Source organism: Hipposideros armiger, unplaced genomic scaffold (assembly GCF_001890085.2).
Source record: "Hipposideros armiger isolate ML-2016 unplaced genomic scaffold, ASM189008v1 scaffold_141, whole genome shotgun sequence".
Classification (NCBI taxonomy): Eukaryota; Metazoa; Chordata; class Mammalia; order Chiroptera; family Hipposideridae; genus Hipposideros; species Hipposideros armiger.
This window is the reverse complement of record NW_017731491.1, coordinates 636,020-663,992: the sequence shown is the minus strand read 5'-3', so window position 1 is coordinate 663,992 and position 27,973 is coordinate 636,020. Positions and strand designations below refer to the sequence as shown.

Sequence of the window (27,973 nt, the reverse complement as noted above, 5' to 3'; positions counted from 1 at the left end):
AGCACTGAGGTTTGACTGAGGAGGTTTCCCAGCTCCTCTGAGGGCTAGAACTACTTCCTCCCCCCCCCCGCCCCCCCCCAATTTTTTATTTTGGAAAATTTCAACTGAAAAATTCAGAGAAATGATCCAGGCAACCCTCACCAGTTGCTAACATTTTGCCACGTTTGTGAATGTATGCTCTCTCTAATTATACACTATTTATATACATGTAACATATACATAATTTGATACATTGTATGTAACATACGACATCATTCATGCAATGATTTTTGTGTTGAACCTTCGAGAATTTGCAGACATCCAAATAGTTCCCCCTAAATACTTCAGCCCGGGTCTCCTAAGAACAGGGATGTTCTCCTACATAACGGAGCCCCATTATTAATCACATTTGGGAAAATTAACATTGACAAAATATTATCGAATAGACAGCCCATATTCAAATTTCCCCCACTATCTCATGATGTCCTCTTTTGTTCGCTTCGAGGGTTACTTTTTGAGACTGGAAACTCCCAGGAATTGGAAACTCTCTCTCGCCCTTATTTCAGTGCATGTGAGAACCAGATTAGTACTATGTCATGAGGAACTGAGTTTTCAGGAATTCCCCAAACTGCTTAGGTGACTCCTTGTAAAGCACATTGCAGAACTTGTTGACCTAAGAGTATAGGCATCTTCAATTCAAGCAACACCCAAGTCACAAACATCATGTGGCGGAAGAGTGGGCCGTACATGGACCTCCATGCCCCCATTCCACTCGGCTGCCGCACCCTATTTCTTCCCCTCATTTTGTTCCCTTCCAATTTTGTTCTTCCACCCAGAGAAATGGGCCCAGTTCCCTCTCCTCTCATTTTCACGTTTTATATAACTCCACCTCAAGCTCCTTTTTCCTCCCCTTCTCTCTCCCGCCTGGCTGAGCTGCCACAAGTAACTCTACCCTCATTTCATAACACACTTTCCCCGGGGCTGGTTTTCTTCTCTCTCCTGCCTCCTATCCCTGTCTCAACTCCCTTTTGTGGGTCTAATCTTGTCTGTTTCACATTAAAGTCGTCTTAGTAATGTACCTGTTTCTAAGGAAAAGAAACTGTGTTTGGAAATGCGCCCGCCTTTTTGGTCTTGATTTCTATTTATTGCATAAGTTGCCTTATTACAATAATAAGGGAGTGTTTAGAAGGTATAAGTGACGACCCTAATCCTGCTTAATCTAACACATCACCTGTTTGAGTCGTCCAAGTCTCTTTCCTGGCCTTGTCCACGTTGAAACATGACAGCAACAGAGGGAAAGTAGTTTTGTTTTCTGCAGAAAAGTAAGTAGTGAAATTAAGTGTAATAAGGAATTTGTGTCATCAACTTCTAAAGCTCTTTAAAGATGCCTAAAGGACACCTCCATGGAATCCATACAAGAGCCTCTCTACTTCCTTGTCCTTTAATTTAGTTTTCCTCAAGAACCAGAAAGAATGTTAAAATAAATCAATAACCTCTAACCAGTTTCATTGTCATTCTCATCCCCTACCCGCTTTTTGTAGTGCCTAACAATGCTTTTTTCTACAACTTGTCTTTTATGTGTTTTAGTCTTTTTACGGTTAAACTAGGATTTTGTAAGCCGGTTTAGGAAGATAACCAGCATTTACAACATTTATTTCTGTGGGTAGAAAATATATTCCAAGTTCCAAACAAGCGACTCACAAATGAACATTTGGAACACAGGCCGCTGATGGGTGTGCCCGCCAGCACTTGTTTCAAAGTCTAAAAAACACAACTCATGCTCTTCTTTATCCAAGACCTGTCAGTCTTTCCCAGTCCATAGTCCATTAAAATTACTGTTGATAACAGCCCTCCCTCTGCTCTCAGGATGCACAGCAGATCTCCCCAATGAGTGAGAACAGGAGGTGCAGGGTTCCTGGGAGTGGGTCCCTGGGGAAGAGACAGGAGTGTTTCACCTGAGGCTCAAGCCAGCCAGCATGGCGGCTGTGGTTCCCAGGGCTCTGTGCCCAGAAACCCGAAATAGACCCTCTGGGCTAGGAGCCGTGCAATGATGTATTGAGCACAGAGATGTGTAAGCCATGGTTCCTGCATCCAGGGGAATGCAAAGCCAATATATGTGAAGAGATAACTAATGATACATGATACTCAATGATGAATGATGGAGTAGAGAGAGACCATTGTGGCCTGGGGTGGTGAGAGGAAGTTTCAAGGAGAGGGGTGGATAGAAACTTAAGCCACGCTAGGCCTCAGAGGATGCAGGGTAATTAGAGGGAGCAAAGGTGTGGGGTGGGGATGCACTGGGCATGTCTAGCGGCCACCTGCCCTGATAACTTGCAGTGCTTGTTAAAATTCAGCACCCACATGGATCTCTTAAATTAGAATCTCTGGGGGAGCAGCCCAGGACTCTGCAATGTACAAGTTTCCCAGGGACTCCAAGCGACCGATAGAGAGGAGCAAGCACAAACCGATAAGGTCCCTAGAAGGAGACGGAGGACCCAGCTGCTCACTTATCGTGCGCTGCGCTGTGAATCACTTAGCCCTGTGGGCCTCAGTTTCCCTGACTGGGGTGTGATGTAGAAGAGCAGAATGGGTGGCATGTGTGTGGTGGCATCAACTTACTGTCATTTACTGATGCGTCCCATGTGCCCAACACTGAGTTAACTATTGGTCATAGTTTTATTTTATTCCTACAACAGCCTTTAGGAAAGAGGGAATTTTAATGGTCCGTTTTATACATGAGGAAATGGAAGCTCAGAGAGGCTAAGCAACTTGCCCAAAGTCACATAGCCAGTAAGTGGTAGAGCTGGGATTCCAGTGCAGATCTGTGAGACAGGAAAGCCGTGGGCTGGGGACACACAGGGACTATTCAGTGAAGCCTCAGGAAGGTGGTTAGTTGAGGGCCTGGCTGTTCGTATTCACTAGAGGAGGGTTATTCATGCCTATCTAGGCCAAATCCATTCCTTCTTATTAAAGTCACAATGAATAATCCATTGTACTTTTGACCAGCCTAGGAAGTGACCTCAAGCCCACCACAAATGGCTAACCCTCTAGATTTTATACTTTGTGTGGAGAGAAGCTAGATGCTACCTTCTCTCAGGCACAGAATGTTCTGGACAGAGACCCTTTTCCTTTCTCATGGTAACTGCCCACATGGCCCTAAACATTTTAGCCTATTTAATTCCTCTCCACAAAATTACACTGTCTGACTGTCTCATATCAAGAATTCTTTGGACAAGGAGATGGCTGTGATAGTGGAGTTCACGTCTACCTCTTAAGTCCAAAACACAAGCAGATTTTCTCTACTCTCTTTATTGCTATCATGAAGTCTCTTTATTTTGTTTGAAAGGCGAGCCAGGAGTCCCCGTGGCCTATACTCACACCTCAGAGAACTCAGCAGTCTCTTCAACAGAGACAAATACGAACCTGCCTTCTTACACCGTGGAGCTTGTGAGCCGGGATCAACTTAAATCCAGGGCCTGGTGACAGAAGCTGTGCAATGGCAACAAAAGGAAGGCTTTTGAAGCCTGAGGGCAATTTGGAGCTAGAAATGGGAGGTATCCCAGGAGCTGGCTCCAGGGTTACATGGCACCACCCAAGGCCAGTCCCTACGCATCCTGGGACAACAACACGCATTCAAGTTGCAAAAGAAAGCTTCCGGGGCTTTTTCTGGAGAAGCTCAGAACCTGCCTGGAGGTCATGCAGAGGTGCAGCAGCACTGGCCCCTCCCTCTTTAAGCGTCATTCAGGTTGTTTTTCCTACCCTGAATGCCGTGAAGGCAGGACTGTGCCTGCGTTGTCTCCAAGAACCTAGCACATAGTAGGCATAGAGCATATCACTGCTGAATTAGGCTTGATCTGTGGCAGAGGGTCAGGTGTGGTGTTTACCACGTTAGCTGGAACCAGATCTCTGTAATTCCTATCATCCTTGGTAGGTGTCTTGGGACCTTTAGACTCCCTCCACATAGAGCATGCAAATTGCAACTTGGCTATATGACCTGTAATTAATCTTATCTCTGTGGTAAACCCATAATTTGTGCTGGTTTTTGTTTTGTGTTGTGTTTGAAATGGAAATTGAGCTTCCTGAGAAATGAACTCACTTTGATCTCCACACGTGAACTCAAACGTGTAACATCTCTCTATTGTTTCTGCTGAGAATTTGCTGATGGGCGTCAAACAGACGTGTGGGATCATGGGCCTTTCCAAAGGGCTGGGTGGTTTCTTGGCTAATCACTGTAACTGTAATTACATGCTTGTTCAGATATGGTTCCCCTGGCTACAGAGACAAGGTTTGTGGAAAGAGGAGTGGAGGTGTGATCAAGAGAAGTTTACATAGAAACAATCCTTTTTCCTGGGGGGGGTGCGCGTGCGTGCGTGCGTGCGTGCGTGCGTGCGTGTGTGTGTGTGTGTGAATGAGCCCACTCCCCAGGCTCAGAGGAAGCAGGAGTGTGAACAGGAAGTGGACTGTCATCCTGTGCTGCCCAATGACAGGTCACGCTGTCATCCTACCAAGGAACTAGCTGGGTGACATGCACCACCCATGCATGGCCTATTCCTGCTCAGCCTGGGACAATGGCACATGTTCGAAGTGCAAAGGAAGGATTCTGGAGCTTTTTCTGGTGACGGAAAAGCTCAGAGCCTGCTTGGAGGAGGTCAGAGCTATAATATTGACCTCATTTGCAATCTCTCTACCCAGCAAGATAAAAATATCTTTTAAAAAGGAAAGATTTCCAGAGGGCATTCTTGGAAAGCAATCTTCTTAACAACTCTTACTTCTATATTCCTGGGCCAGCTTGCTGTCAATCAATGTTACCTGCTGGTCTCAGTAAAAAAAGCTGGTCAGTGTTCTATAGAATCAGGAAAATGGGAAAGGAGCCAGAATCCACAGGCAGCACCCTGCAGGCAGAAAGGGGCCCAAGCCAGGCCCTCTGCTCTTCGCTGACCCCATTAGTAACCGTGAGGGGTTTTCTTCTCACTGGGAGAGACCGAGGAGTGAGTTGAAGAAAAGGAGATGTGCGTCTCTACCAGTTTGGTGGCTTCCAGTGGCTGTCACTTGTTTGTTTGCACACCAGGTTCTATGATCAGGAGTGGGAGCACAGTAGGAGAACCCCAGAAAGCAGAGCTGGATGGAGAGAGACCAACCTCTGGGGAGGGGCAACCCGAGGTCATGAGTTGGATGAGAGATGCTCTTCATAAGTTTTCTAATGACTTGGGTCATTTCAGCCTGTTGATAAAATTAAAAAAAAAAAAAAGGTGCTGGGGATATTTCAGGAAACAAGACCTTTGTAAGGCTCAGAACAAAAGCAGAGAACAGTGTCCTATTCTTCTAGATGTTGCCAAGAAATCAAGGTCAGATGCCATGGAGGCTGAGCCCCTGAGGACCCTGATGAACACACATTGGCCCCCAAAAGTTCACCAACACACCGTTTTCCAACTTCCCTGCAGAGTGCCCCAAGGGAGAAAGTAAATGAAATTTATTATCACTCGACTCCTGGGGCAGGAAAGTGACAAATCACTAGTATGTCTAAATGCTTATTCCCCCTACCAGTATATCCTCGAAGATGGGTGACGTTTCCTCCTTCCATAGACCATAGTGGACATGCCAGAGAAACGCTGGGTGATACATGTGCTCTTTGAGCTTTCATTTAAATGAGAGGAAAGTTGTGGTCTTGAAGATGGGAAGACGTTCCTTCAGAAAATTTTGGGTGAAATTTTGAAGGTGGAGAAAGGAATATTAGGGGAGTGGGGCCTTACTGGCAGGTAGGCTCTGTCAGGCGGGTGCCATCTGGCTGCATGCAGTCAAGCTCTTTATCTCTGCCATCTGGTCTTCCAGTTCTTCAGTGTTTAATGTGGAAAGCATGTCATTAATATAGGTCGGAGGGAAGTGCAGAGATCTTCTTCAAACAACACAGCCAGAGACTGCCAAGTTCAGGTTTAATTTAGCTGTGTATTTAAATACATTGAAATCTTCTCTCAAAAAAAAATTTTATTTAAAAGAACTTAAAAAAAAGTTCCTTGGCCTCATAAATGGTTACTTATGGTGGATGAGAGGATGTGTGTGGTTATTTTAAAAGTTCATCAAGCCTATGATGTCACAGGGAGGGGGGAGCAGGGAGAGGCTAGGCAGCAGCATAAAGATGAGCAAAACGGGGTTTTATCTAGATCACTCTTTGTCAAAAATTCGTATTCGACTATGAGTGGTGTCTGCATCCTTGAGCCCAGGATAGGGTCACGGTGGGCACCAAACAGCTAGAGAAAGTAGAACCCAGTACACCTACGCCACCCCCTTACACACACACACACACACACACACACACACACACACTAGCTCCATAGAGCTGGCTTCTCTCTTGTTGCTGTAATATTTTTGGCAACAATCATTCCCTTTAAAAAGTTTAATTTCTACTTTGCAGGAAAAAGAACCCAACGAATAGAAAACTCCAATTATGTGTGTCCCATGGTATTCCTGTCTAATCCTTCCCAATATTTATGTACACAGTCATCAGTGTTAATCTACTACTTTGTGTTCTCATTTTTCACTAATTACGTTTTTATCTTCCCATTTCTATGTGTGGATAGTTAAGTTATAATAACTGAAAGCCCCAAGTAGGTAGGATGCATACACCGCCATTTTTATTAGCTATCAATTCCTAGCCGTCCTCCAACTGTTGGATTTGCAAGGTTAGGATCAGAGCTTTACAGGTGAGAACAGTGGTAGCTGTCATCCAGGATGCCTTTTCCTGGAAAGGTATGTGATCTGAGCTAAGCAGAAACATGGTTTCAACTCTCTGACTATTTCAGAAGTTTGAAAAGTTCAGGCCCAGAAGAAATGAAGTTAGCGAAAAGGTTTAGGTTGCTTACTACTTTATAACAGGCCATGGGTTTAAAGTCCAAAAGGGCTCGGATTTTTACCCCATGTTTGACGTCTCTCAGACCTCAGTCCCAAGGAGAGCGAGCTGAGCCAATGTCCTTGCTCCCCAGTCCACAGCAGTGATATGAGGGCTCTGCAGCCCTGGGCCAGCACTCCCAACTGTGGCGCATGGGAACAGAGACACCAGCCATGCCGGTATCGCTAACCTCTGTGCTCTTCTCCCTGGCTCTTCTGGTGTGGATGAGAGGAGCCTCTGCCTGTTACTGTTGCAGAATAACGAGTGGATTAGCCACAGGAGTTGCTGTGGCGTGGCAAGAAGAATGAATGGTGAGCAGCAAGCAGTGTAAGGCCCAGTTGGACATGCAGAGGTGTAATGGGAACACAGAAAAGAGAAGCACAGATGGACTAGACACAGCTGGAAGCAGCTAAAGCTGCCCAAAGGCTTCTAAGAGCTGGGCTACAGGGGAACTGAAAAGTCCTCAGCTAAGGAGCTAAGGGTTTCTCACACAACGTGGCCTTTCCCCTTCTATCCTCTGCTGTTTCCCTTTTTAAGTCACATCTATAGTGTGCATAAAATATACTGTGGACGTTCAGCTTAAATGATGGAGAGTTCTGTCCTTATCTACTTGCAGGCTGAAACGGCCTCTTTATGTGTTATTCTTTTCCCAGCACAACATCTAGGACAAAGTAAGTGCTCTGAGAAGCTTGGTTGAAGAGAGCCCTCGTCTCACATTCTTCTGAGTTACTGGTAAACTCTGGCATTAGATTCCAATGTGAAGTTAGTACTTTGTTCTTAAAGAGCCTGTGCCGGAGCTTGGCGATTTGCCATCTATTTGCTGTTGTTCTTTTTTTTTCCTCTTTAAATTACTTGATTGTGGTTTGATGCCTTCTATAGGTTGAACAATGTAGTTGATTTTATCGACTCTCATATAGCAAATCGGGTGTCTCACATTTTAACAGATGCCTTTGTCATCCCATTAGCTTTGTCATCCCATTTTACTTGTAAAATGCCTAATTTCCATTCTCCTTTCTCTGTGTGCCTCTCCAACAGAGCTCTCAACCCCATTGATATAAAGCTCCGAGGACACCCACAGATCCTGCACTAAGAATTCAGTTCCGGTCTTCGGCAGATGGGCGTCAGTATCACCTACTAGCCAGCAGGATGGAGACCACACCGTTAAATTCCCGGAAGGAGCTGTCGGTGTGTAAGGATGGAGAAGATTGTCAGGAAAATGGAATTCTACAGAAGGGTGTCCCCACACCTGGGGACAAGGAGGAATCCGGCCAAATCTCCAATGGGTACTCAGTGGCACCAAGCCCCAGTGCAGGAGATTGCACTCAGCACTCCGACCCAGCTGCCACCGCGGTCCTAGTGGCTGAGGTTCATCAAGGGGAACGGGAGACCTGGGGCAAGAAGGTGGATTTCCTCCTGTCGGTAATTGGCTACGCCGTGGACCTGGGCAACGTCTGGCGCTTTCCCTACATATGTTACCAGAATGGAGGGGGTCAGTATCACGGGCCCGGGGGTGGCCTGTACAGCCTCTTGGGAGGTCAGAGGATAAATCATGTCTTTTCTGTCTTGTTTAACTGATATGAATCTGGGAACATGATTGCTTAGACTTTGAAACTTATCTAAAAGATAAATCGCCAGTAAGCCAACACTTTAAGTCAGCATGTCGGAGGCTTTTGGGTTATGACGTTAGGTGAAATCTCCCAAAGCAGACCTCAGCCTATTTTCAGCATCATTAGTGCCCCATTTGCTGAAGAACCGCCTTTTCATCCCTGCGTTGTCCAAGCTCCACTCACCAACCATCGAGGGATGACCAGCAGCATTGTGTTGAGCTCTTTCACTCCTGCTGGCAGGTTCTGCTCAGAAGCATCCAGAGAGGGTAGTTCTGTGTGACGACAAATTGGAAGGTAGCTCCAGGGTGCCAGATCCTCCTGGGCCTTTGGACCTGTGTGAAGTCAGAGAAGGGTGTCGGCTCAGGTCCGGAGTCTTAAGTGACAGTCTGGGCATGATCTAGAGTGAACCCAGCCCCAGCCTGACACTAATGTCAATCCCAAACTCTGAGTGGATGGACCTTATAGCTCCTACAAGAGTGTTCGATTTTTGATGCCAGAGACTATTGCTTTTTCCTCTTTCTATCCCCACCGCCTCCAGGGCAGTTAACTAGTTGATTATGAAAAATAGTAGCTGACTGTAGGCATGCATATGGGAGCCCCAGAGAGTAGAGTAAGAGAGAGGAGTGCATAGGTATGGGGGCTCTGTGCTGACATTGGACTTGCTATCAGAATAAGAAAAGGACGAGAGATGGGAGTCAAATCAGCCGATATTTATTCCGACAGGAGCTCTGGCAATAGATTTGGGAGGGTAGCTAAAATGAGGTTTGGGGGATAATTCATTTGTGTTCCCCAACATTTCCTCTATGGCCTGACACAGAGTTGCCTGGATTTACTGCTTTTAAGGGCCATGGTCCATGCAGCTGCAAAGGCAGTTTGGTTCTGAAGTGGGGGGTGGGGTGCGGGAAGCCCAGCGCTCCCTGCCTGGGAGGAGCGTTCCAATCGCCTTATCTCCAGCTTGGGAGATCTCACCTTTAGCCTGAGCATTATGTAAGGGGCTGGGTCACCGGTGTCATTTCCCCTACACTCACTCCCTACGGTAAAGCCAGGCAAGCAAACTCTTTGGACCAATGCCACCCTGAGAACACAACGTGGTTCTTATTCTCAGTCCAGATTTCCCCAGTGTGATTCTAAGTTAGGCAGGACCTTTCTGAGCTGCCCTGACTTCAGGCTTCCAGGTTCATAGCACTTTACGGGAGGGAAGGTTATTGGGGAAAATCACAGCTGACCCATCCAGTGGGCTAACACTCAGGCTGCAGGGTACTGATCCCCTACTTAGCATTTCCAAAATCTGCCTCAGCCATGAGAACCAGGAGACACAAGCATTGCCAGAGATGCAGAAGCCCCACCCTTGCTCAGTCTGGGATCAACTACCCTTTTCTGCCCCCTCCCCCCCCCCCTGCAAAAGTGGCTCAGGAGGGGGCATTCTGGCTCCATGGAATTATGGAAAACAGCCAAACGTCAATAATCAAGTGTTTGGAGCCAAGGATAATACAGATGAACAAAGATACTAATTCCGAGATTCGTAGATTATTGCAGCTGTTGTGCAGGTTGTCACAGATCTGTTCCAAGGGTCTCAAATGCTGGTCCATGTACTGGTTGCATTAGAATCACCTGGGGAGCTTAAAATTTTTCCTGTGATACCCATTCCTGGAGCTTCTGTTCACCAGTGATTGTGATGCATGACTGTTTGGGAACTTCAGCTCTCCTCAACCCTGTCATTTTATAGGGGAGGACATACTCAGAGGGGAGAAGTGGCCCAGGGTCCTCCAGGCAGTTAGAAGTGGCACTGGTCCCAGGGCCTGTTCTGTTGACTCCCAAACTCAGCTTTCTTTCCATTTCCTCGCTACCTCCTCCAAAACCTCGCTTTTGCTGTGGAGCTGTGTCTACGACTGCTTCTGACAAAGTACCAAGACCAGGGAAGCACAGTGTGAGGTCCCTCAGCACAGAGGAGATTCGTGACGCTCAAGCATCAAATGCTCTGTGATTCTCGGTGTGATCCCTAGTGTCCAGATTAAGTTGGGCCGTCCTGGGACAGATATGGGCAGGGAGTGAAATTGTCTTTCATCTGCCTCAGGGGCGTTCCTCCTCCCCTACACCATCATGGCCATCTTTGGGGGGATCCCACTTTTCTACATGGAGCTTGTGCTGGGCCAGTACCACCGAAATGGATGCATTTCAATATGGAGGAAAATCTGTCCGATTTTCAAAGGTAACTGGAAGGCTTGGGTGAGTGGGTAGGTTTTCTATGGACGTGGTGATTTCCATCAGTGGGTGGGAGTGGGTGACCTTCTGCAATCAGTTCCGCCTTAGGCAATCCTGGGAGATAACTTGAGTACAGTAATTAAGGTTTTGACTGCTCCAGCGGTGTGAGATTGTTGAAGTGAAATAATACATGGCAATTAACAGCAAACCAAATAGAAAACCAAGTGCATTAACAGCATACACACACATTTTCTGCAACATGTAACCTTGCAAATACACAGAAGGCGTTGACCACATTGTCACTTTTCCGCCATCTCCCAGAGTCTTCGGGGAATGAAGTGAATGGCAGCCCCTTCGTTCCCCCTCCCCTGGCTGTAGTGCCCACCAGTGCCCTGTTTCAGCCTTTCACCATCGGCCGCCTTTTCCAATTGGCCTCCCTCACCCTCTCTCCCAGGGATCGGTTACGCCATCTGCATCATTGCCTTTTACATCGCCTCCTACTACAACACTATCATGGCCTGGGCGCTGTACTACCTCATCTCCTCCTTCACTGACCAGCTGCCCTGGACCAGCTGCAAGAACCCCTGGAACACCGGCAACTGCACCAATTACTTCTCCGAGGACAACGTCACCTGGACGCCCCACTCCACGTCCCCTGCAGAGGAGTTTTACACGTAAGTGCCTGTAAGTGAGGGGGAGGCCTGTTGGGGGCAGGCAGGCCATACCCCTGGGGTGTTGGCTTCTTAGGAGGGAGGCGGGGAGCAGGGGCTTGTCACCTGGATTTCTGAGAGAGAAAGCTGTTAGGGTGAGGGGGGTCAATGTGAGTGAGGGAGGGAGGGACGGGGCTGGCCCCAGGCTGGATTTAGAGTTGGGTGTTCCATACCCTGGCCCTCTGTGCCATCCCATCCTTTCTGGTGCCATGTCAGATGGCCCCAACATGTCCAGGATGATTCCTACCTTCACATTCCAAAATTACTCCCCTGCTCTAAAACCGCCCTTCTTTCTGGGCCCTCCACTCAGCCTCTCAGTGTCATGGAAGCAAAGCCTCTGAACCCGTCAGTAGTTTGAAACTATTCACATGGTTCCTGGTTTCATGCGTCCACTTCATAAGTGGGATCTACCTTTTGGAAGATGATTCCTGGAGTACGTAGTATTCTGTAATGCTGGAATTTCAGGCAATGGCAACCCAAAGGGAGAGCTATTTGGGGGTGGGGAAGGGGTCCACTACCCACATATACAAATCCACGTGAACCCAAAAGCCAGTCATGTTGGCCATGTTTCCTGGTTGCTCAAGCCCCAGCCAGGAAAGGAGAGACCTGGAAGTCTGCCTTTGGGCAGAGCGCCCTTCCCAGGGTCTGTTGCCTGAATGTGCTGCTCTCTCCTTCAGGATGGGCAGAGCCAATCCCAGCTCTCCCAGATGTTTAGGGACCACGTGGCCCTTGCATCACAGCGTCCATTTCTTCTCTTGGCACTCTCCTAGAGGCTTCACCAACACTATGCTCAGGTCACTGTTCAGACCATCTCACGGACTCTTTTTTTTCTTTGACTCCAGGCGCCATGTCCTACAGATCCACCGGTCAAAGGGACTTCAGGACCTGGGGGGCATCAGCTGGCAGCTTGCCCTCTGCATCATGCTGATCTTCACTGTTATCTACTTTAGCATCTGGAAAGGTGTCAAAACATCTGGCAAGGTGAGGAGGACTCTGGCTGCTGACCCAGGCCTGCCAAGGAGCCCCAGAGGATCTCAAACTCCGAACTTTGTAGCCCCGACAAGGGGACATTACTTCCTTCAACATCAAACATATTCCACTCAATCTCAATCTCTCTTTGCCAAATCTGTTAGAAAATTCTAGAAATGGGCCCATCCCAAGGACCATCAAATAATTTTTTTTAATTCCTTTAACCCACAGGTAGTGTCACCATTAATAATAGTGGCAATCATTTATTGAAAACCCATTGTGGACCCTGTTCATTGCTTTATATACACTGCCTACTACTTGGTTGTCTCCAGCTCGATATTTTCCCCATTTCACAGATGGGGAGTGGGTTTAGAAGTAGTTAGTACCAGCAGCCAGTGAATCAGATCCCTGTTTGATTCTAAAGGCTGTGATTTTTCTGCCACACCACCCTGTCTCCTAACATTACAGGGAAAAAAAGAGGTAGACCTCCTTTCTTGGAGGTTTTCAAGAATGAAAGACACCACTGTCCACATGGTGATAACCTGTGTTTCCTTTCTCATAGGTGGTATGGGTGACAGCCACCTTCCCTTACATCATCCTTTTGGTCCTGCTGGTGAGAGGGGCCACCCTCCCTGGAGCCTGGAGAGGTGTTGTCTTCTACCTGAAACCCAACTGGCAGAAACTCCTGGAGACAGGGGTAAGACGATGAGGAAAACGGTGTATGCCTATCTGTCATTTTACTAACTGAAGCTAGTGCTCTGAATAGGACAGTAGGAACAATGGAAATTTGGGTTCAATGGCATATCTGCCATGATGCTTTAAAACCAGAACTACAAGCATGAAAAGTACAGTCGAGGCCACTGGGTTTGTTTATGCCTACATGATAGGAAGAGAAATCACAGTTGTTTGCACTTGGTATGTGGCCATCCCTGGAATGAGCCTTGAGAGCTGGTTTTTCATGTCTGCACGTAGCTATGTGGAAGCATGAGGATGCTGGCCCTGCTGGTACCCAGCGTTGGCTCAGGTCTCCTCCCTTCCCCTTACCTCCGCTATGTTCTAGGTGTGGGTAGATGCTGCCGCTCAGATCTTCTTCTCTCTTGGTCCCGGCTTCGGGGTCCTACTGGCTTTTGCTAGCTACAACAAATTCAACAACAACTGTTATCAGTGAGTATCAGGGGCTCCCCAAGCAAAGCTGGAAAGTGGGGGGAGTGTAAGTCAGCTGGTCTGGAGGAAAGTGATGGAACCGATGGCTTCAAACCTGTCCGGGCTCAAGCCATGTTGACACTCTGACCCTCAGGGGTGTCCCGGGTCCCTGACCAACTCATCCATGGCCAGAGCACCCACCCGAACTGTAGCCTTACCCGGGCCACTCGGGGGTTGAGAGAGGCCCCAGGCCACTACCGTTTTGTGAGAATCTCTCTGTATATAAAAAAATTAGAGCTGGCCGAGTGGCACAATGGTTAAGAGCTGGCTTGGGATGCCAGAGGGCCTCGGTTCAGATCCCACATATGAGGGCCAGTGACACTGCCCTCCACAGCTAAGATGCTGAACAACAGCTCAACCTGGAGCTGGGCTGCCGCGAGTTGCCGGCGACGGTGTAGTCTGCAGTCCCTGCTGCAGTGGGTTGCCATGGGCTACCATATGTAGCCAGCAGCCAGTATGAGTGGCCATCCAGAAGCCAGTGACTGATCTGCCTCGCCTGGGAAGAGCGCAATGATGGTGCCAACTTGGGCCAGTGAAGCAACGTCCTCCACAACTAGACTGAAGAACAAAAGGACAGCAACTTTTCTGTTCCCCTTCCCCCAATTCCCCAGCACTGTTCCCATCCCCCAATTCCCCAATAAAAATTAAAAAAAATTAATTAAGCAATTCCAAAGGAGGTTTACAAAAATTGCAATAGACATTAAATGTTTATATTTGACTTACTGTGTTCAACAAAAATTATAATGTGGTAATTTGTTTATGTATATATACACAGAAAGCATAATGATTGAACTCTTTTGACCAAGACAAATGCCATAATTTGGTGGCAAAAACGTCATTTTACAACTTTTGACAAATCAGAGAGTGCTGTACCAATTAATTATGATTTGAATATCACTCCTCTTTAGAGTTAACATTTTTTTATGTTCCATCACAGATTACAATGTCCAGCAATCTAATCATGCTATTCATAAGATAGTTACAGAATTTATTTATTTTTTATTTATCTGTTTATTTTAAATTTTTTTATGTTTGAAATAAGTTCTCATTTGATAGTTTTATATTGTATACTTTTTAATTTTAAAAAAATATTTATTTATTTAAAAAATTTTTTTTTAATTGGAGAACAATGTTTTTCCGGAACCAATCAGCTCCAAGTCAAGCTGTTTCAATCTAGTTGTGGAGGGCGCAGCTCAGTGGCCCATGTGGAGATCAAACTAGCAACCTTGGTGTTATGAGCACTGCACTCTAACCAACTGAGCTAACCAGCCGCCCCAGAATTTGTTTTTTTAAAAAGCGGAATTCACATGCACCCTAAGCCATATGGCCTTGCCTTGGGACACCAGCTGGAAGTGGTAGGATGAGGTCTTTTTAAGAAATGTCAGGATATCTCTGTGGCAGTTGTAACCTCATTTGAACAGAACGTCAAAAATCTAAATCTGAGGACTTCACAAATGTGAGGCCAAGGCCTCTGCCTGGCCCTACCCCAAGCCTTGTTTGAAACCAGGAGGTCTGTGTCGTGCTGGTTCACACCAGGACTATCTCTTAAAATAAAACCTCTCCTGACCTGCTGTCCTCCCGTGCTGTGTGTGGTGGTGATGTGCATCCAGGCTGATCCAACCAGTCTAAGAGGCTGAGCTCTGGGAAGGGACATCAGGACAAGCTTGAAGTCCGTGGGAGCTGAGCCTGCTCACCCCGGGCTTGGCTGGAGACAGGTGCTCCTTAGAGCTGACTTGGAAATGTCTCAGCCCCTTTGGTTTTTTTGCTCCAGAGATGCCCTGGTGACCAGTGTGGTGAACTGCATGACGAGCTTCGTTTCGGGATTTGTCATCTTCACGGTGCTCGGGTATATGGCTGAGATGAGGAATGAAGATGTGTCCGAGGTAGCCAAAGATGCAGGTAGGAAGACCTCAGGTTCTGTGTAGATCCCTGGCTCCCACTGAATTGCTTTGCTGCTCTGTGGATCTTTTCCATAGTTAACTTCTGAATTATTTCTAAATGTTCCTTTGAAATGTTTCAAAGGTTTTAGAGATACTTAACTGCCTTGGCGATCTCAACCCTTTCCATGCGTTCAGGCCATGGTGGGGATGGGGCAGCTCCCTTGGTACCCAGGATCGGGGCCTTGAACAGACTCTGGGCTCCTCCCCTCTACCCCTCTGTCTCAGGCCCCAGCCTCCTCTTCATCACGTATGCAGAAGCCATAGCTAACATGCCGGCGTCCACGTTCTTTGCCATCATCTTCTTCTTGATGTTAATCACACTGGGCTTGGATAGCACGGTGAGTGAATGGGGAGGGAAATCGGGCTGTGGACAGTAGGAAGAGGAGGAGGAGAGGAGGGGAGGAGAAAGGGGAGGAGAAGGAAGAAGCTGTGCCCATTCCCTCCCATCCCGGTCACCCCAGGGGTGTTGGCTGCTCCCTCCTGATGCTCCCCAGCCCTTTGTCACTCCTCGTGGACTGTGCTTCCCACCCTTCATTACATCAATGAGCTAATGCCTGGCACACAGACTAGGGACTCAGCATATGTGAACGGTTATTATTGTGCACGGTGCCTTGACCAGACAGCAGCCCCTACAGGCCAGGGCAAAGTCACTCTTGTGTCTCAGTGCCCTACCACCCAGCTCAGCCCCGTGCCTTGCACTTAGTCGTGTGGAATGAGTCTCAGCTTTGAGTTGGCGTCTCTGGTGTCATCAAGGTCTCCCCAAGAGACCTCACATAAAGAAGTCCTGTCTGTGTTTTCTTTCTTTGCTGTCCTTAAGGATGGGTTCTAAATGACAGTGTAAAACAGTGGAAACAGATTTCCAATGAAGGCTGGTGTGTAGGGGGAGCTGGTCATGAATCACCTTGATCACTCGGCAGCCTTCACCCTTCCTTCCTGTTCACTGTCCTAGGAGATAACAGAGTTGTCCCAAAGCCTCCTGTGACCGTTTGTGTGTCCCTCTCAGTTTGCAGGCTTGGAGGGAGTGATCACGGCCGTGCTGGATGAGTTTCCGCACATCTGGGCCAAGCGCCGGGAGTTGTTAGTCCTCGGTGTGGTCGTTACCTGCTTCTTGGGGTCCCTGGTAACCCTGACTTTTGTGAGTACTGCAACCCTCAGCTTTGAGTCAGCCTCCCCTAGGGAAACAGAATGCCACAGAAGCTGTTTCCTGCCTTCCATCCCTCAGAGTGCCCTGGCTTTGGGGCCAAAGGGAGAGGGGTTGTCACTGCTTATAAAAAAGTTTGTCATCAAGGATCAGAGAAAAAAAAGTTGTTTCTGGTGGTGTCTGTAGAATCTGTGCACGGTACCTGGAAGCTCTTAGCATTTTACAGTAGATCCAACTAGATTTCAGGCAGAATATCGGGAGAAAAACTAAGAATTGCTTTTCCAGTTTATTTCCAGTTTGTAGGTCTGCTTTCATGGGAATATTGCCCTGATGTTCTGATATGCAGAATATCTGGAGGCTAGCGTCTCAAGTTTGTAATGTCACTGTCTTCTCCAGAGAACTTTCAGTGGTGAAGGAGTCAGACCGTCTCTGGTGATTTATTTTTTATTTTTATTTATTTTTTAGCTGAAGGAAATACTGTAAAACTGTAAAACAGGCATCAGATAGTACCCACAGGCATCTTAGGCTTGTGTCCTCCTGACTGAAGGCAGGTTTTGCAGATATGCCTCTGCAAGCCATGACCCCAATGACTGTGGAGCTCAGGGGCCCTGAGCAAAGATCCAAGGGATTTGTGAATTAGGACTAAGGGCAAAACCGTGACCAACGTGCTCAGTGTGTCTGGTATTGTAGACTCTCTCAGATTCAGTTTTTAGGGGCCAGATTCACCAAGGTAGAGAATGCAGTAGATGTTCAGTAAATTGAAGAAAGTTGAAAATAAATCCAGAGGCCGTTTTGAGTTTGTTTCCGTAAAGCTTAGTGGTGAGAGGAAACATGAAGAGATTGTTCCATAGAGAGGGAAGAGGCTTCTCATGGAATGAAATCTGGCCCGCTCTGACAAAGCCAGTCCAAGAGGCAGGCTCTGGGATACTTATATGAGGTCCAAGGTGGGAATTTTCCAGACTTATCCTAAGTTCAGAAGCTTCTTTTGGCCCCTCTCATAAAAAGGAGGCAGTGCCTCAGAGGGCCCTTAACGAGGTTCGTGATCTCATTTCCAGGGAGGGGCCTATGTGGTGAAGCTGCTGGAGGAGTATGCCACGGGGCCCGCAGTGCTCACCGTCGTGCTGATAGAAGCAGTCGCTGTGCATTGGTTCTATGGTAAGATATCTCCTTCCACCAGCCCGTAGCCACCAGAACAGAGATCGGCTGATTTTATCAAAGGGCAGGGCAGTGTACAAGATGCCACTTCCCTGTGAGTCTGTAATGTAAGCTCAGCTGAGTGACTTCACCAGAAACAGGTCAGTGTCTCCTCCATGCTCTCCACAGCAGATGGCTCGTACCCTCGGGAGGGCGTTGTTGTTTTTTTTCCTGCTGAGTTTAAAATCTTACCCAGTGGAGTAAGGCTGACACTTCCCTGCAGCTCATCCACAGTGGGTGTGTAAGACCCTGACTGGCTCTAAGAACTGGACAGAACACCAAGAATTAGTGCGTGGCGTATGCATTTGCAGAGTGTACCATATTCTACTGTTACAGTAATTTAAATTTTGAAAGAGATCCCTCCAGAGCCCTGAGCTTATCTTCTAGGGAAGAGGCAAGAAAGTTCCTCTTTGTATTATCTACCCTGAAGGGACCCCCAGTTCACCCCCTCTGATCCTGGGATGGAACCTGAAACCACCAGGAGGAGCACAGAGAATGAGCTGATATTGGGTCCATTGGCGGGGGTCCCAGGAGCCCCTGGGTGGAGACGGGGAGGGTGCAGGCAGTTGAAATGAAGACAGCCGGGTTCAGAGATGCCTCTCTTCATCTGTAAACTCAAGAGGTGACTATTTCATTCTGAAAATGTATTTATTGTCCTAGTTTCTATGATAATAAAACAGCGATAGCATGTTTGTTATTACTCACAGTATGAAGAAGGGGGCCCCATATTTTGAGTTGCATGGGAGCCCAGTTTTTCAAAAAGAACTCCTCCACACCTCATCAGCAATTCCAAAGACAAAGTCAAAGTGTGTGAATCACCATAGACCTGCTGGAGAATTGCTGGGTATGCTCAGGGAAGCACCACCCCTTCTCAATTTCTCACCAGTCAGAGTTCTCACTTCTCACTTCCATGCCATTCACATTTTTCTTTCTTTCTTTTTTTTTTTTTGCGATTTGGTAGCTTTTGTGTATTTTTTCCCTCCTCCCCCTCCCGCTCCCCCTCCTCTTTCTTCTTTTTATTATTTATTTGCCATTTACTTTTGAGAAAAAGACCTTGATCTGGCACATGAATGGGCAATGTTGTGGTTAAAATTTTCTCTTGAAAGTTTCTAGTATATGGTCAAAGTCAGTCTCTGTTGAGCCGGTTCATCATTCCTAGACAACATTTAACTGTCTCTGCTACAGTAACAATAAAATAAAATATATGCTGAGATCTTAGGAAGGCAATGTGGGCAGCAAGAGGGGACTTTAGGTTCCTCTCCAAATGTCCACCTATCTTCTCACTTTATGTAGAAAGAACATTGTTTGCTATAAAATGCAGTTTGATGACAGGCCCCCATGTCCCATTTTCAGACCAGATTGGTGCCCTTGAACCCCTCCTCTGAGAAATTCCAGAGCTGCCTCTCTCTCTGAGAATCAGGGGATAGGACAGTCCATGTCCTCTTGCAGTCAATCAATATCTTTCTCTTTCGGATGATTTTAGGCATCACCCAGTTCTGCAGTGATGTGAAGGAAATGCTTGGCTTCAGTCCTGGATGGTTTTGGAAGATCTGCTGGGTAGCCATCAGCCCCCTGTTTCTCCTGGTGAGTTATCATTCCCCTTCTCCTTTTGACCCTGGCGATAGATCCATGCCAACACGTATACAAAATAAATTTTATTGAAGTGTAACATATTTACAGTAAAGGGTGCAAATCATAAGTGTACATCGCAACAAAATTTTATAAATTAAGCACACTTCCATAACCAAAATCATACCAAGAAACAAACACATGACCAGCATTTCAGAAAACTCTCTTGGGTCCCCTCCCAGTCACCATTTAACCCATGGTTAACCACTCTTCTAACACCACAGAGTCAGCATATTGCATCACTCCTCTGCTCAGTGATAATGATAAATAACATTTAATGAACACTAAGTGCCAGGCTAGACTTTGTGCAAAACTTACAACCATTGCTTTTTTAATCCTCACAACAATTCTATATGAAGGAGTTAGAATACCTTGCTATACATTTAAGAAAATGGAGGCTGAGAGACATTAAGGAAAGGTTCCAAGGTCACATGACAAGTAAGAACGGTTCAAGGCTGGAGAAGGATTTACCGGGCTGCTCACGAGGCCCGAGGAAGGGCCCTAATAATTTTGTGTTTATTTTCTTAAAGATGCCCCACACAAAGCTCCTCAAGCATGACCTGAGTCAAAAGTAGAATCCATTTATGGTCAAAGGGCCTGGGTGAGAAAGTTCAGTTCCAAGGGTTGCCCATTTGCCAAGACGTGTTCAGGGTTCACTTCATCCTTGCTGCACGTGCCCCTGTGTTTCCTTCTGGTGTCCGTCTGAAGGAGATATTTGTCCAAAGATGGATAAGGGCCCTGCTAACATCCCAAATGTGCTGAGGTAGCATGAGGTAAAGTGACTGCGTGCACATCAGCAGGGACCGCTCTCCGTTTATTTATCAGTAACTTGATTTTGGGGTGCTTTCTGATCTTTTAGAGCCACTGTTCCTTCAATTCAGGTCCAGCTGAATGATTAGGAGTATCTGGGCCACTCATTTTGTCTTAGGACATCTCTGCCTTTGGTATATGGCTATGCCTTCCCCCTCTTTGAGATCAGCTTATTATTATTATTATTATTATTATTATTGTTAATATTATTATTGAGGAACAGTGTGTTTTTTCAGGACCCATCAACTCCAAGTCAAGTAGGTGTTTCAATCTAGTTGTGGAGGGCACAACTCAGTGGCCCATGTGGGGATCGAACCAGCAACCTTGGAGTTATGAGCACTGCCCTAACCAACTGAGCTAACTGGCCATCTTCAAGGACAGCTCCTTTTTGTGTTCTGTTTTGACTTTCTCAGGGCAGCCCTTTATTTTTTTGTACCTTTTTGTACCCTCACATTAACCTATAAGATGGACAATGTGCTCATTCTTGCCTTGGCAATGCTGCATGTGTCTCCCTCTACCCCAGAATCTTTTCTTGATTTCCATTCCCCTGAACCCTAGAGGTTTCCAAAACCCAAACCAACCTTTGTCCTGAGCAGCAGGTATCCTCAGGGCCCAGTGACCCTGGTGTGTGTTCTGGGCTCCAGCGTTTTCCTAGGTCTTAGCCTGGTAGTTCCTTATTGCCTTATCAACTCGCTGTGGCTTTTACATAAATTAAAAACGTATGTATTTTTAAATCCAGAAATTTTTGTTGTTTTCAGTGAGAGGGTTGTTCTGACTCACTAAGCCTGCCATTACTAGAAGCAGAAGTCCTGGTATAAATGGGTTATTAATTTATATAATTACCCGTGCCTCTCGATAATCCACTTAAATCCTTTCATTTGTTTTTCAAAGGAAGGAGAGACGCTGGATTATTTCCTTGAGGGAAGAAGTGGTTGTGCTTGTTTACTTGTCACCCCCACACAGGGGGCAGATGATGTCCAGGGCTGAGATTTGGGGGAGGCCAATGAGGCACACCATGGGCGTAAGATCTAAGGGGCCCCCCAAAATCTCAGTCGCTGAGATAAATGCTATTTTAGTGCAATATTTTTTAAAAAATGAACGCACAAAAAAACTCCTGATGAACAAAATGTCAACATTTTAAATAAACACAGGATCCTACCCTATGCTTGGATGACTTAGCTCCCTTACCTCACCCTGATCTGGCTCTGTCAGACCCTGTCTTTTCAAAACATTGCACTCAAATATTATTTATCACGATTACTAAAATGCTGGCACCCTTTAAATGTTGTGCCCGTGGTGATTGCCTCATATGCCTCACCCCAATCCTGGCCCCAGGCTCTTAGTATTTTCGTTTCTGTGAACTTCTGGTTGTCTAGCAGACTGGGTAGATTCCTGGTGGACTGTCAATGAGTTTTGGTGCCCAAAAAACCCACGGATGGATCTGGGTTCACGCACATTAATCATAATTCCTGTGACATTCGCTGTACTCACATCCTCTAAAGGCAAGTGTTCCAGGGCACGATAAAGAGGAGGCAAATCTATCTTCCACGTCTGGGTTTACTTAACAGCTCCCCTGCTCTGGGCTTTTTAAAGCTGCCTTAGGTAAACAATGAGTAGCTTACTAAAAATACTCTTTTTCACTGAAGCCAAGTTACAAAAAAAGAAAAGAAAATATTGCGTATGAGCAAGGATAGGCTGGGACACGCGTGGGGTCTCTGAAGCAACATTGGCCGCAACCAGCTCTTCAGGTCTCCCTGAAGTGCGCTGGATTTCACACCTGACATCAAGATGAGACAAGTTAACAGCAGGGATGGCTCCTGACCAGACCCCCTCCCCCATTCCCTGTTTCAAAACTATCTTCGTTAGTTGCTGGGCCTGGGGGTAAGGAGAGTAAGTCCAGAGAAGGGTTTGCAATTGGCCGGGCTCCTGTTTTGAAAGCTTCCTCCTGGACTTAGGATAACACTGTTCAGAAGATGGATGGGTGTTTAACAATTTCCCATTTTATTACCTGCAGACAAAGAAAAAAAAGATATAAATAGATGTTTAACCACACAAATAATTTACATTACTGTCTTCTTTATGACTATGAAATAATAAAATAAAATTAAATCAAGAGCAATAACGATTTCGGCACAGTGGTTACTAGGCAAAAACTGATATTTACACTCTCTCTGGAAACCAGACTGAAATCAGAGAACTCATAAAGTGAGTGTTGGAAGCACACCGTGGAATTTTTCTTGGTCGAATTTTTTACCGAATTTTCAAGTGAAAAGCATATTAAGCTGCTTGTCCCTTCCATTATTCCTTTTATTACGAGGGCCTGTGGCAGGCAGCCATTCATTGTTGAGATACTCGTGGCAGAGCCATCCTTGTTGAAACCCCAGGCGAAGGCACTTAATGTAGAAAGCAGAGAGCTCAAGCAAAGGGGAGAGAAGGAACGCGGACCTAGAAGCCCGTGTCCTCTCTGGGTCTTGAGAATCTTAGTATCACTCCTGGAGATAGGTACCTTCCACCTGACCAAAACAATCACAGCCGAGAAATGCAGGGGGGGAATGAAAGCAAAGCAGAGAGAAATAGGAAATTCTAGGACTGGCAGGGGCCTTGGAGAGGTTACCCAGTGTAATCCTCCGTCTGTTAAGAATGCCCACACCACTCCTGATGAATGCCAATCTCTTCCCCTTTGTCCTGAAGGGGGCACTGTAACTCCCTTCAATAACGTTCTGAGGCCTTGGTGTCCCCACTGTAGAGGCTGAGGTGGGGGTGAGGTGGGGTGGAAAATCAAGATACCTAGTTTCTGCAGCTTAGGCACAGGAATTGGTGAATTCTGCGTGTCAGAGTTCAACCTAAGATATATCATATTTTGGGAATTTCCTGAAAGTATCTTAGCTTTAGCATTTGGTGTTCGTGGTATCAGAGCTGTCTCTATCTGCACAGATATTGTTAAGATTTTTTCATGTTTCTTGGAATTTGTTTTAGTTCATCATTTGCAGTTTTTTGATGAGCCCGCCACAGTTACGACTTTTCCAGTATAATTATCCTCACTGGAGTATCGTCCTGGGTTATTGCATAGGAACCTCGTCTTTCATCTGCATCCCCACATATATGACTTACCTGCTGATCGTCACTCCAGGGACACTAAAGGAGGTACGTGCTAGTGTGTGTGTGTGTGTGTGTGTGTGTGTGTGTGTGTGTGTGTTCAGACTGGTAATTGATTTAGGAGAAAAGGGTTCTCTTGTTATGCTCTATTTAAAGGAAATAAGTCCATCACATGAAATTCACCAGGAGGCTCTCAACCTTATATATTTAGATACCTACACCATGTAGACCTCTAATGGCTGCCACTGTCATCTTGAGGCATCTTCCATAATCCTCAAGTACAACGGTGAAAGAGTGAGTCAGTCATTTGGGTGCACCACAGCACGCGGCGTGCGGTTGTGTAGCGTTCCAAACTCATCAGATAACTTTGCCTCTTACTTGCCGTTGGGCATGGTGTCTGGGGCGATAACCAAATTTTGATGTAAGTGGAGATTACGGTGGGAAATGTCCACAGTCAGTTTCCTAACAGCAATGTGACAGGGCTAGTTTGGAAATTATCACTAAATAAGGATGTGGCAACAATATCATAGTTTTAGCTCAAGCCATTGGAGTGAAAAGAAAAAAAGTTGCTGTTATAGCAAGACTCATTTCAATAATGAATAATATGCTGTAAAAATTTTAATAACAGAAACTTACAGTTTGTATCAGATTGTATATTTTTGAAAGCATCTTCACGTAGATGATCTCAAAATACCTTCTGAGGTGGGCAGCTATTATTAGCATAAAAAGACGCTAAAGCTGGGAATAATGCTATTCAAATTTCTTTTTTTCAGTGACTTTTCCAAAGACACACAATATAGGGAGGCTCAGAGTCCAAGTCTTTGGATTCCTGGTTCAATGCTCCTTCACTTTTAGATGAAGTTTCTTTTTTCTTCAGTTTGCTGTTAGCAGTTTGCTAGTGTAGAGATTGGCGCCAGACGTTAGGGAGAGATGAGATGCCATTTTTCATCCTGTGTTGCTAGAGGTAGTAGTTCAGGTCACTTACAGGTCTGTGGGTGGGTGCTTTTGTAGGGGAAGAGCTCAAAGGTGAAGGGTGGTATTTGGGGAAAGCTAGAAGAGCCCAGACTCAGTAATGACCTAAGAACTGAGATGGGCTGGTCTGTGGGCTCTTGGAAGCAAAACTCAAACATGAGACCATCACACTCATCTTCCTAAAACATTTCATGAGAAACATGAAGTTTCTTTTTCCAAACAGGAAAACTAAATTCTAAGTGAATAGAACTCTGCGAGGAGCTACTGATTTCCTATACCCAAACTGGTCCTATCACAACCTCATTCCTCCCAAAGGGCCTTGGGCTCTGGTGTTGCTTGAAATACATGCTCAGACCCAGAGTCATTGAATTTGTTCCTTGAGGTTGTCCGTTATGGCAGTCGTGATGGTCCAGGGGTAGGAACTCTAGTTAGGTTATTCAATGTCAGTATTCTTTGGTCACAGACTGCACCTCGAATCTTGGTCATCTTTCTTGTAAATATCCTGTTGGTCATAAGGAAATACCACCCAAAGACGTATAATTAACAGAGCTCAGATCCATTAGTAATAGAAGTAAGGCTGATTGCTGGGCCATCTTTTCCATCGGCCGTCAGATGGGGAATGGTGGTTTACCAGGAAGCATCATGATACAGCCAGTCAAGGAGAAGGAGGACCAGGAGGGTAAAGGCCTAGTCAGCTATGGCAAGTTACCCTCTTTGGGCCTTAGTTTCCTCATCTTCAAAATATGCTCACTGGACTAGATTAACATTTCCCAACTGTTAATTTATTTTAAGGAGCAGTAGTTCCATAGGATATTGATAGGTGTTACTGTTGGTGGGGGAAAGGTTATATAGTCAAATAATTTTGGAGAATGCTGGATTTAGGCAAGTTAAATAGATTTCTTTACTGTAGGAGTTCGCAAAAGCCTTCATATACCCATGTGCATGCTTGGTATCCGAGAGGGATAAAGCATGCCATGTTTTTTGCCAAGAACCCCAAGGGACTATAATTCATTGTGACTACCATACTTGGTGGTTTGTTATATTCTATCTGTGAGGGAGGGGGGCCTCCTATGAAGTTTTGGTATGGTTAAAAAAAAAAAAGACTAAGAGAAAGGTAAATTTATTAACTCTTTTGGGCCCTGACCATACACAAGGTTGGAGTGTGTGGAGTGAGCCACCACTTGCTCACCTGAAATTCAATGGATATCACGTGCACCTGCAGCCTGGAAGTCTCAAGGTTGGAGTCATCAACTCAGTTAGGTCATTGTCACAGAAGCCCCTAGTAACCTGCACAAAGAGACCCGGAAGATGGTCCCTAATAAGTAAGGGCTCATGAAGATGTCAACAGTGATCTATTCTTAGAGTCTGACCTTGGAAAAGGCCAGGGCTGGCCAGGCCAGACTACTACCAGAAAATGGAATATGGAATATGGAAAACGAAGGTAGGCCTGACATTTTTGGGGCCTCAGCAGCCAGAAAGGCAGCAGAATGGGTGGGTGGGGGCATAAAAGCCCAACGTTCTACTTTAGTGTGGTTCCTCATGGGCCTTGCCTCCACCATACATCTAGTGCTCGTTTCTCTCTCTGCACAACACGTAAGACCAGTTATTAGAGTGATCTGTGTCCAGTTCCCAATTAGTGAGATATAATTCTGTGTAATCAGGTCACATACTCACCTGTGAGGAAGGATGGTGTGTGAAATTTTGCTTTTTATGACTTGACATGTCCACGGAGCTGATGAGCACTGCAGCAACTCCTTTTGAGAGGGTTTCCAGTGTGAAGTTTCAGTATTTGAATATTAAGGTAATCAGGAACACAACATGTACAATTTTGTGAATTTATTAACTATGAAAATGGACCTTTCTGAATTCCATAGGCCCTGCTCCTTAAAGAAGAACAAACTCCCATAACCAGGAAATTAAAAAAAAGGTTTAAGGGGACTACGGACTTTTTCCATCCAAAATAAAAAGGACAAGTAGTAGAGCTTCATCTAAAATTAATAAATTAAAAGATGCTTTCAGATCCAATTTTGCCTGCTTACCATACAGACTTTTGCCTTCAAAGACTTTACTAAGCAACTTAATATTTTTCTGTTAATATTTTTATTTTTCAATTACAGTTGACATAAATGTTATATAGTTTCAGGTATACAGCACAGTGATCAGACATTTATATAACTTACAAAGTGATCACCCCATAAGCCTAGTACCCATAATAAAGATTTTTCTAAGCCTCTGCAGTGCTGCTGTTTTTCCTTCTCCACATCCCTGAGCTGCTTCATGTCACCCTGATGCTTTTACAAGGCAGGCTGTATATTTCATACACAAGCCAAAGCATATTTCAGATCTGTCTTAAAGCTTCTGTGCACCTCAGCTGTTTCTGAAGTAAAAATTCTCAGCCGTTCCCCTCTGAGCAGGAGATTGCTTTAAGAGCAACTGACGATCTCAATGGTCACATCTAAATTTAATTAGGTGATAATTTGCACCATTGTACCCCTATGACCTAACTAGCACTCCTTTATAGGTGGGTTTGCTAAATCAGTAATATCCTGGCTGCTACGGTGGCTGGCACTGTGCACTGTGCTTGTGTGTGTGTGCATGGCTGAGGGGACTGGGGGGGGGCAGGAGGGGCAGAATCCAGGACTCACTCTGTTCCCCAAGCCCTGTGTAGCCACATGAAGCCTCCCCTGTCCAGAGAAAAAGATGCCCTTTCCCAGGTCATCAAAGGCATGTTACAGGCCAGCCAAGGTTCTATTGAAGGCTCACAGTTTTCTCCCATTAGTGATATAATGACTTTCTTAGTTTACAGATGCTTATAGTCCCTGAATATTCATTTTCTCCATACTCGAGAATGAATAAATTGGGAATTCCTTCCTGAGTCAATGAGACTATTCCAACTTACTATTAAATGCCATTAAAATGCTATTTACATTTTAATATTAATGTTGAAATATTTTTTCAATACTGTTAAGTTACAAGAATGCTTATAACATCAAATTTTCTCCACAACAGCGTATTATTAAAAGTATCACTCCAGAGACACCAACAGAAATTCCCTGTGGGGAGATCCGCTTGAATGCTGTATAAAGCGCTTCAACAAGAGGAAAATGGCTTCCCAACCTCTTCCTCCAGTTCTGACAAGTCACACCTGCCTTCTCCCTCTAAGTGAATGAGTTTCCAGCTACGCCTGACAATGGATGGGCCTTCTTCATGTATTGGGATACAGTCCCAAAAGACTACGGTGCCCAGACTCTCATGGCCTCTGGCCACTTCTTTCTGTGAAAACTCCTGGATGTCTTGCCATGTTACACTCTGATGCAGCTGAACGGAACTATTTTGGATGTATGAGGGTGCATATATATGGAGGGGATGAAAACCACCATACAAATCAGTTAGGATTACATGTAGAATCAAGTACAGTCTCCTGTATCATTTCTTGTTGTGATCACTGGTATCTGACATGTGTTTGCTTCTAAAGGATTCACTGTTCACGAATGCATCAAGCCATGTGGGAGGAAAGGGATGCTGTCTTGCTAGCCATATATTTTCTGAGTAGCATAGAATTCTATAGCTGGATCTACTAGAACCCTGTCACCCATGTGCTGCTGTGGAGTCAGGAGAGGAAGATGTAAGAAATTAAC

At 45.8% G+C, this 27,973-nt stretch overlaps 1 protein-coding gene across 1 annotated transcript in view; it reads left to right on the top strand.

Moving 5' to 3' along the window:
• Window positions 1–27,747, top strand: part of SLC6A4 (solute carrier family 6 member 4) — a 31,732-nt gene extending 3,985 nt beyond the window's left edge. Inside the window, exons 2-14 of the mRNA XM_019650550.1 lie at window positions 7,898–8,351; window positions 10,544–10,678; window positions 11,126–11,345; window positions 12,224–12,362; window positions 12,913–13,047; window positions 13,411–13,514; window positions 15,325–15,452; window positions 15,719–15,831; window positions 16,497–16,628; window positions 17,690–17,789; window positions 19,312–19,412; window positions 23,244–23,411; window positions 27,345–27,747. Coding sequence (XP_019506095.1) covers window positions 8,009–8,351; window positions 10,544–10,678; window positions 11,126–11,345; window positions 12,224–12,362; window positions 12,913–13,047; window positions 13,411–13,514; window positions 15,325–15,452; window positions 15,719–15,831; window positions 16,497–16,628; window positions 17,690–17,789; window positions 19,312–19,412; window positions 23,244–23,411; window positions 27,345–27,419 — 1,893 coding nt within the window. The 5' untranslated portion in view covers window positions 7,898–8,008 and the 3' untranslated portion in view covers window positions 27,420–27,747. The remainder of the gene's footprint in view (window positions 1–7,897; window positions 8,352–10,543; window positions 10,679–11,125; window positions 11,346–12,223; window positions 12,363–12,912; window positions 13,048–13,410; window positions 13,515–15,324; window positions 15,453–15,718; window positions 15,832–16,496; window positions 16,629–17,689; window positions 17,790–19,311; window positions 19,413–23,243; window positions 23,412–27,344) is intronic.
• The last annotated feature ends 226 nt before the right edge of the window (window positions 27,748–27,973 follow it).